This window comes from Zootoca vivipara, chromosome 6 (genome assembly GCF_963506605.1).
Source record: "Zootoca vivipara chromosome 6, rZooViv1.1, whole genome shotgun sequence".
Lineage (NCBI taxonomy): Eukaryota > Metazoa > Chordata > Lepidosauria > Squamata > Lacertidae > Zootoca > Zootoca vivipara.
In genome coordinates this window covers 36106693-36121662 of record NC_083281.1, presented here as the reverse complement: position 1 = coordinate 36121662, position 14970 = coordinate 36106693, and the positions used below count along the sequence as shown (strand labels likewise).

At 46.3% G+C, this 14970-nt stretch overlaps 1 protein-coding gene across 1 annotated transcript; it reads right to left on the bottom strand.

Annotated features, from left to right (window-relative positions):
- Positions 1-1299: 1299 nt before the first annotated feature.
- Positions 1300-11330, bottom strand: AUNIP (aurora kinase A and ninein interacting protein). Its single transcript, XM_060276455.1, has 5 exons — positions 11265-11330; positions 7685-7812; positions 6277-6415; positions 5601-5727; positions 1300-2195 (listed from the first exon to the last, which is right to left on the bottom strand). The coding sequence occupies exons 1-5, from the start codon at positions 11328-11330 to the stop codon at positions 1300-1302; spliced, it is 1356 nt and encodes a 451-aa protein (XP_060132438.1).
- Positions 11331-14970: the final 3640 nt, after the last annotated feature.

Here is a 14970-nt window from a genome sequence, read left to right as displayed (position 1 = left end):
CTTCCTCAGAGTTAATTTTGAAATCAGGTCTCCCTTCTTAACGTTCGACAGCAGCCTCTCAAAGTAATGGCTGCACTCAGAACTCCCATCCAGTCCTTTGGGAGAGCGCAGGGACGAGGAGAGGATTTTTGCACACATTAGTGCTAATGTGTGGGTCTGAAAGGGACTCAGTTCAGTTACTCAGTTAACTTTAGAGAAGTCAGCAGCCTTCCTTAAACGCTTGTAGAGGCTTAAGTTGTAGGGTGAGTGACTGACATGCTGTCACTTAACCTGCCTAAGCTGTGTCCTCTATTAATGAGGCCTGTTTGGCAGATCATTCAAGGTTTTATATATCATATTTTATAAGCCAGGAAGTTGCAGTCACTCTCACATGAACCTGGGATAGCTCAGCTGGTACAGCATGAGACTCTTAATCTCAGGGTTGTGAGTTCGAGCCCCAATGTTGGGCAAAAGATTCTTACATTGCAGGGGGTTGGGCTAGATGACCCTGGTGGTCCCTTCCAACTCTACAGTTTTCTGATTGCTTTGGCATGAGGAGCTTGCTATATAGGTACAAAGCCAAAATTCTCCATTATGTCAGTTACAGACAAGGGCCATAAAAATGCTTCCATTCTGGTGTGTTGTAAGCTCAGTGCTCGGAAGCCATCCAAGCTTTCTGGAGCTTCCACACAACACCGTTAGCATCAAAATGCTAACCTGTATTCTTTTGTCCTTTATCTTTTCCAGGGGAAAATCTGATAAAAACAAAAAATAGTAAGAAACCAGATGAAATTTGCAACGTTAAAGCAACCTCCCCCCTGCATACAAAGAGCCAAAAAATTTAAAAGGTACCAATTCATTTTAAAACACAGAGAACAGAGTCCAAGACAGCCTCCACTTTAATTCTACCTCCATCTGATAAAACAATTCATAGAAAACTGAATGGTAGGTAGTTGGGAATTGTTGCAAGGAGCAGTGGGGAAGGCACAATGTAACAATTAGGAATACAACCCTTATCCCACAAAGCAACAGTCTTCTTGCCTAAGACAAAAATTCCCTAAGACCCTGCTTGTTTAGAATGTAGTCTGGGTTTTCTTCTTGACACAGCTGCATATTTTGCCAATAGGACCTTGCAGCTTCTGGAACCATTAACAATAACAATACTCCTTATGATATCATTTCTTTATTAGGCAATGTAAAAGTTATAAAGAAACCGGCATGCAGAATAAGTATGAACACTACATATCTACCTAAGGTCTGCATCAGTTTGTTTTGAAAGTCTGCATTAGGGGCATTTCTCACTCACTGAGCAATTATGAGTTAGTGTTTAATGACTCTATTGCCTTCCGAATCCTCTGTGAATAACAAGTCATAACATGACTTCTCACTACTGTCTGTTAGAACAGACACGCTCCCACCTGGGGATAGGTGGGTCCCTCTCTCTGCGGAGCAGCGGGCCCTCAAGCAGCCATGGTAGGATGGGCTCATTATAGAGTTGCTTTCATTGCAAAGAAGCTTCTTTTGTAAAGATGTTTTACTTCTCCCTTGAACAGGGAGGTGAGAAATGACTTTGTGACCCTCAGAGTCCTGCGTAAACATTGGCAGGCCAACCAAGGCTACCTGGCTGTCCTTAATCCCTTTATCAGAATTGCAGGCGGCCTCGTTGATTTTCAAACAGAGCCCAGCAACAGATTGATTGATTCTCTTCAAAGGCTTCACTTCCGTTGTACTCTGCTCGAGCTGAGAATTTATGTTTTCAGAGTCACAGGAGCTATAACAAGAGGGTGGGCACCTGTGTCTTCTCTGAGTCTTGGTGTCCTTGTTTGTAACTGTCAGGCTTTGGCTGCTTTGAGGAAACAAGGTGGTATGTTTTTCTCTTTCCCAACCACTATTTTTCTCTCTCAAAGCCAAATCAGAAAGAGTTCTGTGATCAGGATCCCTTTTCTCCTCTAGCTGCTGAATGAAGTTTAGTGACTGAGGATCTCTCTCTGCAACGGAGTCTCTTCTTTCAGTTGGGAGGATGCAAGTGGTAGTCTGGGCTTCGGGAGGGGGAGAAATGTGTAAACCTGGTGTTTGTTGGGTCCCTCCTCCTCCTTCCTGAAGCATGTCACCTGGCAACATGGTTTTTCTACCCCTAAACAGTCCATGGGTATTCACCTTGGAGACTCGGTTTGATGCAACAGCCAGCCTTCTGTTTGGATTGGTTTTCTTTTCCTCTGCAAAAAACAAACAAACAAACCAAGCTGAATCTGAATATAACCAGACAGATATCGCACACAGCCTGTACAAAAACTTACTATGATGCTGGAATGGCAAATACAAATCGCAAGCCTTCCATGGGCAACTTTTTTAAAAAATGGGTATCACACATTGCTTCCATGACAAACTGCTCAACCCTTGCCTCTGGACAGATTAGTAACACTACAAAACTACCAGTCCCTTGTGGAATCACTATTGCCTAAAAGACTCAGAAGAACTACCCACCCCAGAGGAATCCACATGGGCACCTTTCTTTGTCATGGGTTTCTACTACGAGTTGTGGGGGGAGGCCCAGAACAGTGACTTAGCAAACAACTTGCACATGGACTCTGACACATGCAAGTGGATGAGTATATAAGCAAAAGGTACCACAGGTTTTCATAAAAAGTGTTCCTTAAGCACCACAAGTTTGGGAAAGCTTGATGTATCAGTTGCCCCCCAAAAAACCCCACCACTGTTGATAAGAAACATTAGAAGTGTTGTTGTAGGCTCCCCCTCTTTGCAGATTTGTATCCTGGAAATGAAGGATTGTTGCATGCAAGGTCTATGTTTCAGTAGGTTTTAAGTTACTTTAAATTAAAAGGGTAGGAGATTTCTGGTGTTTCAGGATGGCCATGTGTGCAAGCAAGATTTTTCCCTATTTTAAACAGGCATTGGCAAACTCGGCCCTCCAGATGTTTTGGGACTACAACTCACATCATCCCTGACCACTGGCCCTGTTAGCTAGGGATGCTGGGAATTGCAATCCCAAAACATCTGGAGGGCCAGGTTTGCCTACACCTGATTTAAAATGTTGACTTCTCTAAACTCACTCCACTGGCTCTAATCAAGTCACTATTCTGCATTTACCCACCCACCTGCAATATGAGGGCAATTGTTGTTTAGTCGTGTCCGACTCTTCATGAGGGCAATAGGTTTGATCAATATTCTGCCTAAAAGGACTGTTCAAGGAATACCAAGAAGTTTGTTGCTGCCTGGCAAGTTAATCCTCAAACTGATACCAGCAGACCACACATTTATTTCCCCCCAGATCTCTGCAGCTCTCCAGTCATACCCTTTTCATGGGATTGCAATCAACAAAACAGCTGGTCTGTCCTTTTTGAGAAAAGTGAAGTGAAAGCAAAGTAGGGTCACTTTTTGCTGCTCTTCTCAATTACCTTTTCCCATCTGCCTCCGGTTCCTCATACGATTTTTCAAGTGATTCTAAATTGGATTTAGAGTGGGCAGTTGCTACCTCCTCTCCACACCCTTGTTTGCAGACAGTGGAGAAGCAAAGCTTCTTAAAGGACATTGTGTGGTTTTGTATAGTGTTTACACAATGCAAGGTGCAATGGAAGTATGAAATAATAAATCCTCTTACAGAAAGCATTGCAAATGTTGCACAAGTTATTAAACCCTACTCTTTTCTTTTCATTGCTGATAATGTGCAAACTACTGCACCTTAAGCATTTCGGCCAGCCTTCGCCACGCTGGTGCCCTGCAGATGCTTTTGTATTGCAAGTCCCATCAGCCCCAGCCAGCATGGCAGCAGGGTGACAAAGGCAAGTTTAAGCTTTCCACTCAGTGAAAAAGAGCTTTGTGATTGCACAGCAAGAAAAGTTTCTGAACAGAACAGAAAAGTCTCCAAACCTCACAAAATAAACATGATGATAGCAGTCTCAGTATAGTAATGGAGAGGTGGTCTACATTTGAGGAATGGTACAAGCATGTTAGAAAAGAGTACAGCACATCTACTTTGGAAGCTGCATTTTCCAAGCATTGTACAGCAACAAAGCTCTTTTAAGAGTTAAATATTTAGTCAAAAGTAGCATGGGTTGCATACCACTTATATGTGCCAATCCAGCTAGGACATGCGTGCCCAAATCTATCCACCAGGCATACCGTTACAGAGCACTAATCAGATATTTCACCATCTGTCACAATCAGTCGTGCAGAAAAATGAATGAGATTGGATTTGGTCACTGTGCTCTCTGTCCCAAGATGCTTGGCACTATCACTGTGTACCTGACCAGAGGCCAGACGTAGCTGGATCAAGTCAAAGTGTTTCTCTCCTCACAAAGTCCAGCCTTGGTGTATTTGACTGTAGTTCCAGCCTATACATTTTCACTCACATGAGTAAAAATCACACCAAAATTTTAGAGATTTGTTTGGAATGGGGTTTAAATTTAAATAGGGGATCTAACCTAATTTGCTATAAAAACAGAAGCTGAACACCCAGTGCTCCGCTTCTTGCCAAATCCAATATTGTAAACAGAGGTGCTTTCATTTGTTTTCAGCATCTGGAGCCAAGTGCAGCAGAAACCCCACTCACGCATTGCTCATGTATAGGGTGCAAAGGTAAAGCAAGGGTAGGAAAACACTCGTATCAGACCCTCAGAACTCTGCCCGGGACTTGCGTCTCCATGGCCCTGCTTTGCACCCAGGTTCCTACTAGAAATGCACCCTTGAACTCTTAATGCAGGCACCCCCAAACTTCGGACCTCCAGATGTTTTGGACTACAATTCCCATCTTCCCCGACCACTGGTCCTGTTAGCTAGGGATCATGGGAGTTGTAGTCCAAAACATCTGGAGGGCCGCAGTTTGGGGGTGCCAGTCTTAATGCTTCTTGCTTGCCTGATGAAGAACTGAGAGGGGTGTATGCAGAAACTAGCCTACTGCACAAAGGTATCATTTACATTCATTGCTCAGCCCACTTTACCTCTGGCTCCTCCCACCCCTGGCATGTGGCCCTTAAAAAGTCCAATGAGGCACTCGGACTGAAAAAGGCTCCCTGGTGTAGAGCAATGAATGCTTTAAGCCCTGTTGCCCACCCACAGAATAATCATTGCATATGGTTGTGGAATCAGAAATCCCCATGCACAAACCCCTGCTTACAAGTAGGGGCTCTGCCCAATTGGGGAACTTGAATATTTGTCCTGATAGCATGTACCTGCTACTCATGAGTGGGAGCTCCTGCTTTGAGCTTTTCTGCTCACACCACCACATGCAATGGGGTTATTTGCAGGGAGAGAAGAACTATTATGTCTAGAGGCAGTGCTCGGTGTGCAGCTCTGTACCTTACTCTAGACATGAATAGGGCTGCAGACTGATCTGGAAGAGGCTGGAGCTAGACTAGGAAACCCACATCCCTGCAGATGTTGCTGGATTCCCAGTTCCCACCAGCCCAAGCCAGGAGGGCAAGGGTCAGGGATGTTGAGAATTGTAATCCAGCAACCTCTGTAGGGGCGGCACAAACTCCCTAGCCCTGACCTTGAGTATTTTGAGCATCACATCCAGAATTCCAAGTTCCAGTTGCCCAGCTTCCTCCCATGACATGTTCTGGCTTTTGCCCTCAGCTAGAACACAAAAAACACCAACATACCTGCTTGTTGTGTGCTGAAGAAGGTGGAAATGGTGGTTTGCTTGGTGCATGGAAGAGGTGCTTTTGTTGGAAGAGGACAATGCGAAAGTTGGTTCAGTGTTCTTAATACTGGCTTAGCCATGAAGCTCTGGGTGGGAAAGTAGAAATTATGTGTCAGAATTCATCACCATGCAGGAATTCATCCCTTTGAATAGCAGTTGTTGGGAGTCACAGGTGGGGAGTGTTGCTGTCGCACTCAAGTTCTGCCTACAACGCACCATGAAAACATAGTGCTGGGCTAGATGAGCCTTTGGTCTGATCCTGCAAGGTTCTTATGCTCTCATCCTTATTGTTCAGAACTGATTTATTCCCATAAAAGTTAGTTCCATGGGAACAGGACTTGCAAGTGGGGCCTGTGACAAAGTGTTGCAGCACCTATTTAGGGGTCCTTCCAACCAGTCATGGCGCTCCTCCAGGACAGTGTTTGTTCCAGGTTTGAAAGGGCCCTCAGGCGAGACAGCCTGCATGATGTCTACCTCCTCACTGCACATTTCCCAATATTAAGTGATGTCCCAAGTACACACCAACCACAAACTCACCAAGTAGTCTTAAAATTATCAGCTGGCACCCAAGAGTGACAAAAAAATTCACCATATGCAGATCTGGCACCTTATTTCCAGGCTTGTTCCTCCATTACCTGTATTTTGCGTTTTTTAAGGGTTGATGTATCCAACCAGACACCACAAGACTCAGGCTGCTTCTGCGCTGGGCTTTTGGCCTTGTGTTTCATGAGCAGTTTGTCTTCTGTGTTCAGATGATGCAAGGCTTTCTGCAATCTAAGAAGAGAGGAGAGGCATGCATACTAATTTATACCAGTCTCTGTGGCTACAGAGGAATGGTTGAAAAGTATACACCTGCCCCAATAGCTTCAGGGCTGAAATAGGCAAAGGATAAGGCCAGCCTATATTATTGTTTCAACACACTGATACATAGCTGCCAACTTTTCCCTTTTCTCGCGAGGAAGCCTATTCAGCATAAGGGAAAATCCCTTAAAAAAGGGGATAACTTGGCAGCTATGCACCGATACCATCTGCTTCCACACCCATCTCAGTGGTTGGTTGGATGCAACCTTCATGGTAAACAATTCTGCGTCTGACAATGAATGTGGAAAAGCAAACTTCCCAGGAGTTCAACCCTCCCTGTTTTATCCTCATATGAACCCAGCCAGGTAGGTTAAGCCAAGAATATGACTAGCCCATGGTCCCCCGCCAAGCGCGTCTCCCTATTCAGCTACTTAAAAGAACCTGACTGCCTGCTGGATTGGGGACATGTAAATTCCACAGCAGCCACCCCCAGCCCCAAAATGCTGCAGACCTCCCCACTATCTCTGTCTGTTACTATCGACTACCAAATCTTTTAAAAAAAACTTTAATTGGTTTTATATTTTTTACAGCTTCCCGCCTTTGAAGGGAAAGGATTCTCTAAGAGCAAACTCAGTTCCCCAAGCACTGACTCTTACGTTGCCATCCACATTCAGTGAAGCCCCTGTGGTGTACAGTAGTGGGAAGGGGGTTGGCCTGAGACCTATTACGGTAGCTCACTTGAGCCAGTCACTTCCTCTTAGCCTAACCTATCCCACGGAGGTGCAAAGATAAACTGGGGAAACGGAGAGCCACATACACCACATGGAGCTCCTAGGAGAAAAGGTGGGATGTAAGAAACAAGACGGAGGGAAACCCAGAGTTTTGCACACACAAACTGCTGAGGGCGTGAGGGAGGGCCTATAGAAAGACCAAATTACCACAGGAGAACTGAGCATGCTCAGTGGGTACTGAATGCTTCCTGGTAGAGAGGATGGCTGGCAACATTTTGACGGTAGTCCTACTTGCAACCTTTTGTAAAAAAATAAAATCCCCACCATTCCTCCAAGGAGCTCAGAACAGCGTGCACAAAGTTCTCTCCTCGCCATTTCGCCCCGGGGAGGCTCAGAGAGAAGGAGCGGCCCAGGTTTTTCTCAGTGAGGGCGGGATTGCAACCTGCGTCTGGGAAGCACTACACCGCACTGCCTCTCTCCGTTCGCCCACCTTGCACTGCAACAGCATTACCTGCATCCGAGGAAGCGCCAACAAGACTCTCTCCCACCAGGAGACACTGCGCATCGGCCTAGACTTGCCCTGTTGCAAAGCGATTCCCAGAATTCAACGTTCCCGCGACTCAAGCCCCGCCCTTCGCCCTAGGAAATGTCCAATAGCAGGGGAAGCAGGAGCCTTGCCCCGCCCACTAGCCTCTTCCCGCCGCCTTGCCACGCCCCCTTCACACACACACACACTCTCTCTCTCTCTCTCTCGCAGCTGCGCCCATGGGGCCTTTGTGAATGTTTTGCGACATTCCGAGCTACCGTAGTTGGCATCCCAGGGAAGAAAAGCGTGGGAGGGAACGGTCGTCATTATCCCTCCTCACACTCTCTCCAAAACACACCCCACCCCACCCGCTGCCTATTTACTTTGCAAGTAAACTTAGGCCAACGGATGCAACAATTGTAATAGCTATAACCACGGAGATTACTCACAGGGGTCCAATACAACTCTCATTGTGCCAGAGATCTGGACAGAGACACACACCAAATACGAAAGTGACTGTGTAGTTCAGATTCAAAAGTAATCCCACAAAGAGCCAGTGTTATGAGAGTGTCAGATTATGCCCTGGAACCTGATTAGGACTCAGCCATGAATCTCACCAGGTGAACTTGGGTCACTACCTCTCAGCCTAACCTACCTCACAGGGATGTTGTGGGGATATAAATGCAATAAACAAATTAAAAAGTCAAAGAAGACGTGTTGATCCAGAAGGTGGAGCCAGGGGGGTACAGAATCCACAATCCATACTGGGGCAATATCCAACATATGACAGTCAATGAGTGTACAGCTCAGCCTGTGTACGCAAATAGCTGAGCTGTACACTCCTATGTTATTCACATGTAGCTTTCGACTAGTGTAGTCTGTACCAGTGTACACAACAGACTGGGACAAATCAACTGAAAACATTATTTCAGTATTTTAATATTTTGTTGGAAGCCGCCCAGAGTGGCTGGGGAAACCCAGCCAGATGGGTGGATTATTGTTGTTGTTGTTGTTGTTGTTGTTGTTAATAATACATTATTATTATTATGGGCAACTGGGAAAACATGAAGACAGGAAGCCCACATTTGGCCAGTCTTAAGCCTAGACTGTGGGGCAGAAATTCAAAGGAGGCTCTGTTAGGTACTGCACAGGTTTCAGGTAGCACCACCAAAGGCTGCTTTGAAGTAAGCCCAACTTTCAAAAGCATTCATTCATTCTTTATCAAACAAGCTTTACTTTCATGATGTATGACACCGGTATTTATACTTTTGTCTGTGCTGTGGGTTTTCTTTCCTGCATATTTTACCATAGGTTTTGATTATATTTTACCACATTTCACACAGGACAGAGAAGAAAGTGCACAGCAGCACAAAGTTAAAAGATGTAGAGACAGCAACCATCAACCTAGATGACTCTAAGGGGAATTAAGACAAATTCATGGAGGATAATACTATCAAAGGCTGCCAGTCACAATGGGTATATATTACATTCAGTATTGGATCCAGGATATGCCTCTGGATCCCAGTTGCTGGGGAACATAAGTGAGGAGAGCCATGCTGCCCTCATGTCTTTTGTAGGACTTCCCATGGACATCTAGTTGGCCAGTGGAGGGATGCTAGACTAAATGGGTCCTCTGGTCTGATCCAGCAGGGCTTGTGTTATGCTCTTAGAACAGGGGCTCCCAAGCTGGTCCCTGGAGCATCAGTGGACTGAGAGCTTCTTTCTTCACTATCCCTAAAGTTGTGGAATTCCCTCCCCACAGAGGTGCTACAGCTTTCAGTGACTGCTGAAGACACACCCATGTACCCTGTCCTTAGATGTATGAGGTGTGTTTCCAGGACCCACCCCATTCCTCTGACTGGAATTTGTTTTATCTGTTTCTAAGGGCAGGTACTGTTTCTAAGTATATTTTAATCCACATGTGTATCCACTACCCATGTGTCTCCCTGGCCCTAGGCACCCTCCCAAGGCAAACAAATACTATTTATTTGTTTAGCCAAAGCCATCACAAAAGACAGAACACTCCCAAGAAGTTTAGGATCTTTCTACTGGAGTTGTAATGAGCATCTGTTATGAGTACAGTATGTGTTTACCCTTAACCTTATGCCCACAAGAAGTTCACACACCAGGAAATAAAGGAAGATTGTATTGTTACCTGAACTGAAAGTGACAGAGTACAGCATGTGGGTGTTGCTTCAGACAGCAGAGGGACAAACAGAAGCGGGCAGCAAATCACAGAGCGTAGGCGTCTTGATCTAAAGGGTAGAAGTCTCCCTAGCAAAAGCCTAGAGCAGGCATCCCCAAACTGCGGCCCTCCAGATGTTTTGGCCTACAATTCCCATGATCCCTAGCTAACAGGACCAGTGGTCAGGGATGATGGGAATTGTAGTCCAAAACATCTGGAGGGCCAAAGTTTGGGGATGCCTGGCCTAGAGTGAGTGAGTGAGTGAGTGAGTGGGTGAGTGAGTGAGAAAGGGAGGGGAAGGGTGTATACCAGATCTTGAAGCAGGGTTGAAATTAGGCTTTATGTCACCCAGGTCAAAGAGCTAATTTTGCACCCCCTCCATGCACATTTGCATACACACATGTACAGGCTGGGAGCCTCAATGGGGCCCCTCTGGCTAGAAGCCACACTGGCTAGAAGCTACACACACACACCATAGCTACACTACAGCTCTTCTTGAAGCCTAAAGGAACACAAAGTCTGCGGTGAGAAACAGGCAGATCTACTATGAAACTAATGAAGCTTAAGCTTCAGAGCCCCTGATCCCATGGGGGCCCCAGAAGCGACTTTAGACCCAATTTGAGTTGCACAGCTCAAGTTGATTAATTTTCTGTATTTCAAGCATCGGGGCCAACTCCCACAAACCACAGAAGAGGTTCAGATTGGCACACACCATTATTATTATTATTATTATTATTATTATTATTATTATTATTATCATCATCATCATCATCATCATCATCTGTGGTGTGGCATCTGTAAAAATACAATTTAAATTGTAATAAAACACAATAAATGAACTATTGGAAGCAATGAAAATAAAATGAAAAATCATACAGCATCTAACACATCCCATTACAACAGAAAAGTCATTAACTGACCCTCAAGAGTCCCTTAGCAATTTTCAAGTGGTCCATGGAGAAAAAGTTGGGGAACAGCTGTCTCAGAACTTACAGGAGAGTGTTCTTTGCCAAAGCTGCTAAGAGAGTCTTTGCGATAAATTGGGTGAAATAATTAGCTGTTTCTTGAGCTGAAGGCCAACTGACGTAATAGTAGTGGTATGTTACTGAAGTCTAACTACTGTGTACAGTATATTTGTTATTTTCCACTGGAAAGACTTCCAATGACCTTTACTTAATGTAGATAAACTGGCTTTGAACAGAGAAAAAGAAGCAGCTTGTGAGACTCCTCGATTTTATCTCCCCTCTCCTAGCCAGTGGCGAAGCTGCATGCTCCGCTACCGGGGGCAGAAAGCAGGCAGGGGCAGGGCACGCATCGGGAGGGGGGCATAGTACGCTGCCCGCAAGGGCGTGGTGCACCGCCCACAGGGGCATGGCTTACGTTCTGGGGCGTGGCACGCTGCCTGTGGGCAGTGTGGCGCTGGCGCAGAGGGGGTGCGCGGCTCATGTCCTGGGGGGCCGCCACAATGGCACCCTACCGGAATAGTGGTGCTGGGGGCGGTCTGCTCCCTCCGCACTCCCGTTCCTCCGCCAGTGCTCCTAGCAGGTTACTCAGGATGCCTTGCCAGGCAGTGCTAATCTTGGGAACAGTACTGCCTGTTATCCAGCGGAACTGAAGAGTGTCAGTCCTTGGCAGCTATTTTCTGATCTCTAGTCCTCCATAGGAAGCTGCCCTGTACTGAATCAGATGGTTTATTCATTTGAGTCAGCATGGTCTACACCCAGAGATGGGGAGGTTCCAGATGCATTTTAGGCATCTTAATCTGGCCCGCAGGACTGTTTTCCCCAAGCCGATCTGTCCTGGCCCTGCTGTCGTATGACACCAGCTGTGGGACAGGCAAAAATGCAGCTCCCTGCCAAAAGTGGGATTTGCCAAACCCCTGAAGCCTTGGCTTGATTGCAGATTGCCCAGGGGCAAAGCAATGATGGCATGATGACATCAGGTAATTGACAGATGGGCAGCCGCATCCACCTGCCCAAATGGCCTGCAGGCTGGGCCCAGCTCCCCGTCTTCGACTCTTGATCTATGCTGACAGTGCTCCATGATTCCAAAGAGGGGACGTTCCCAGCCTTACCTGGAATTGAACCTGGGACCTTCTGCATACAAAACAGATGTTCTACCACAGAGTTACAGCCCTTCCATGGGATCTCTGCAGTTCTTGCAGTGGGGATGGTTGGAGCAGGCATGGCCAGCCCTGCCATTGGGCACAGTGAGTCACAGGTATCCACATTTTCCTTTTCCCTCCTGGCTTCCCTGCAACACACCAACCTCTCTGCTCCTCTAGCTTGCAGGCTTGAAAAGTCCACTTCGCTCTTACGTACCCAGAGGTTGGGAATAGGGCTAGGCACACTTCCACAGGTGAACTTGCAGCAAAATCCTCTCTGCTCAGAAATAAATTTCAGCACAGGGATCTCATACTCCTAATGGCTTAAAGAGAAGAAGGCGGAAGGGGTGTTCCAAACCACGGGGGCAACTATGGAAAGCGCTTTCTGTGACATTCTTAGTGAATCCAACAGGCCTGCATATGGGGAGGTAGTCTTTAAGAAGATAATTCCATCTTCTACACAAGTTTTTTTAAAGAGCAGGACAGCAGAGGTCCTCCTTTGCCTCAAGTCCCCCTGCCAGGAAGAGAGAATTGTAGCCATTTGGAAGATGCTTTCAATACAAAGTCCAACCATTCGCCTACCTATTTCAGTCAGGTATACCTGGAGATTTATTTATTTACTGTGTTTCTATCTCACCTTTTTCTCCAAGGAGTTTACATGGTTCTCCTCGTCCTCATTTAATCCTCACAACAACCCTGTCAGGTAGGTTAGGTTGAAAGGCAGTAACTGACCAGAAGTTACCAAGTGCCAGATTAAACCCTGTAGAGGCCCGTAGGCAGTCAAAATCTCAGGGCTCGCAAATTATCTCCTAATACGTTTTTTTTTTTACCAACCAACCATTTTAATAAACTAATTTTATTACACACTATTTTTTTTTTTGATACATTATTGTGGGGGCCCTAAAAGGTATTGTATTTGAGAATCTGGTATATTTGAGAATATATTTGAGAAGGTATATTTGAGAATATATTTGAGAAGTTACCCAGTGAGCTTCATGGCTGAGCAGGGATTTGAACCCTGGTCTCTCAGTCCTAATCCAATGCCACTGGCTCTCTGGTACCAGGGACTAGGGCTGGGACTGTCTGCAGGCTCTACCACAGGGTAGACTAGGGCTCGGACAGGCTCTACCATAGGGTAGCCCTAGGTCTAACTCTAATAGGAATTAGAATTAAAAAGCAGTGCATTCAGGATGCACAGTTTGGGGTGAGGTATTTTGGCTCCCCACCTCTTAGGCCCCTCCCCATGTCTTGGCCTGTCTCTCTGTCAGGCATCCAGCCCAGACAGGGTCAAGAGACCTCACAGGCTTTTTATCAGCTATTTAAACATGGCACACATTTAGCCTCGCATTGGGCTGTCTGGCTGGACCTTTGCACAGCAGGTGAATAGAGGACGATGGACTCAGCCATTGGGGGCACTGATAAAGCCAATTCAAAAATCAAGGTCCCTCTCTGTCCCCAAGGTCTCTGGTGCAGGGACTGTCTTACGACTTGGCAAGCTTGGAGGACTGCCCCATTATTAGACTTGGGAGATTTTACTCCCGCCAAGTTCCCTTCCAACCACCAAAGAGGAAGATCTCTTCTGCACATTGGAACAGGGTTTGCTCACCTGTGGCCCTCCAGATGTTTTTTGACTCAAGCTCCCATCAGCCCCAGCCAGCATGGGCAATAAATTGAGGGTTATGGGAGCTGGACTCCAGCATTTATCTGGAGGGCCACAGAGCACCCCCCCAAAAAAAGCCTTTGATGCCAGGGATGGGGAGCGATTTTCAGTCCAAGGGCCACATTCCCTTAAGCCAAACTTCCGAGGGCCACATGTGAATAGTGGGTGGGATCAGAAGCAAAAGTGAGCAGAGCAATGAATTTGACTTTTGCCTTTGTCCAGTACGTTGATTTCTAAACACACTCACACATCCCTCTCTATCCTCTGTCCAGACAAGGAACAGCCATCATCAGATGGACACATTCCAGCGATGCAAAAATACTTGAGTACAAAGCAGAGTCTGTGAGGGGTGTGGCTTGTAGAAAGTCCTGAGGGCCAAATGGAGAGGCCTGGAGGGCCACAATCAGACCCCAAGCTTGAAGCTCCAAACCCTTGTTAATAGGGGATTAGACCAATTGACAGAGGATGTCTTTCAATGCCCACACCATATGTGGATTAGGCACAAGACATTGCACTCCCTTCCTCCTGCACTTCTACTTCTGTTGCTGCCTCTCCCTCTCCCTGATCTGCAGAGTTTTTGCTGCTGCCACCAGCACTCTCAAAAAGTGCTCACAAAATTACAGGGGCCATGTCACCTCCCGCTCCATTGCCATGCTCTGAGGAAAGGGTCTTACATGGGTGGTGGTGAGGAGCAAAGATTTAGTCTGCTGAAGCAAACAGAAATGACTAAAGACCCTAGCAGCTCCCTAAAAGAGGAACAAATGGCATTTAGCAAATTAACTTTTAACATGTCTACCCTGAAATAAATCCCCTGGAATTTAACAACGTTTTTGCCCAGCTAAGTGGGTATAGAATTAAACTATTAATAGTCTTTTAACTAGTTGTTGTTTTTTAACAGCATTTTCTATTTAAAGTGGCCCAAGATTATTTTGTTAATTTTAGACATGGGATTTATTTGTGGAGCTAATTAGTCCCCTTGTTTTTGCACAATTTCTGGACTTTTCTGGATCAATCAGGCTGCAGAACAGCTGGTTTCGTTTCACTCTGGCTTCCTGCTGTGGGTTGCAGAATGGAGGCAGGGTGCAATCCCTTATCACATGTGAACAACAGGAAGGAACGATCCTCTGTGGTATATACAATGACGCACCCTCCACGCCACATCTGCTTTGAGAAGTACCAGCTGGAGTCAAGGCAAGGAATCCAAAAGGGGCCAGAGGCGCCGGGAGCTCTCCTGAGCAAGCTCTGGGCACTCTGGGGGTCTCTGCCAACCCAAGGGCCTCAATCCTTTATGGGCAACCTTCCAAGAGACACATGCCAGTGAT

Bases quoted from the DNA above. Each gene is read 5' to 3' on its own strand.
- AUNIP (XM_060276455.1), bottom strand. From the start codon at position 11,330: ATGAGCCGCGCACCCCCTCTGCGCCAGCGCCACACTGCCCACAGGCAG. The intron at 7,813-11,264 runs GTAAGCCATGCC...GACATTTCCTAG, and splicing joins AGCGTGCCACGCCCCAGAAC to GGCGAAGGGCGGGGCTTGAG. The intron at 5,728-6,276 runs GTAATGGAGGAA...TTTCCCACCCAG, and splicing joins TTAAAAAACGCAAAATACAG to AGCTTCATGGCTAAGCCAGT.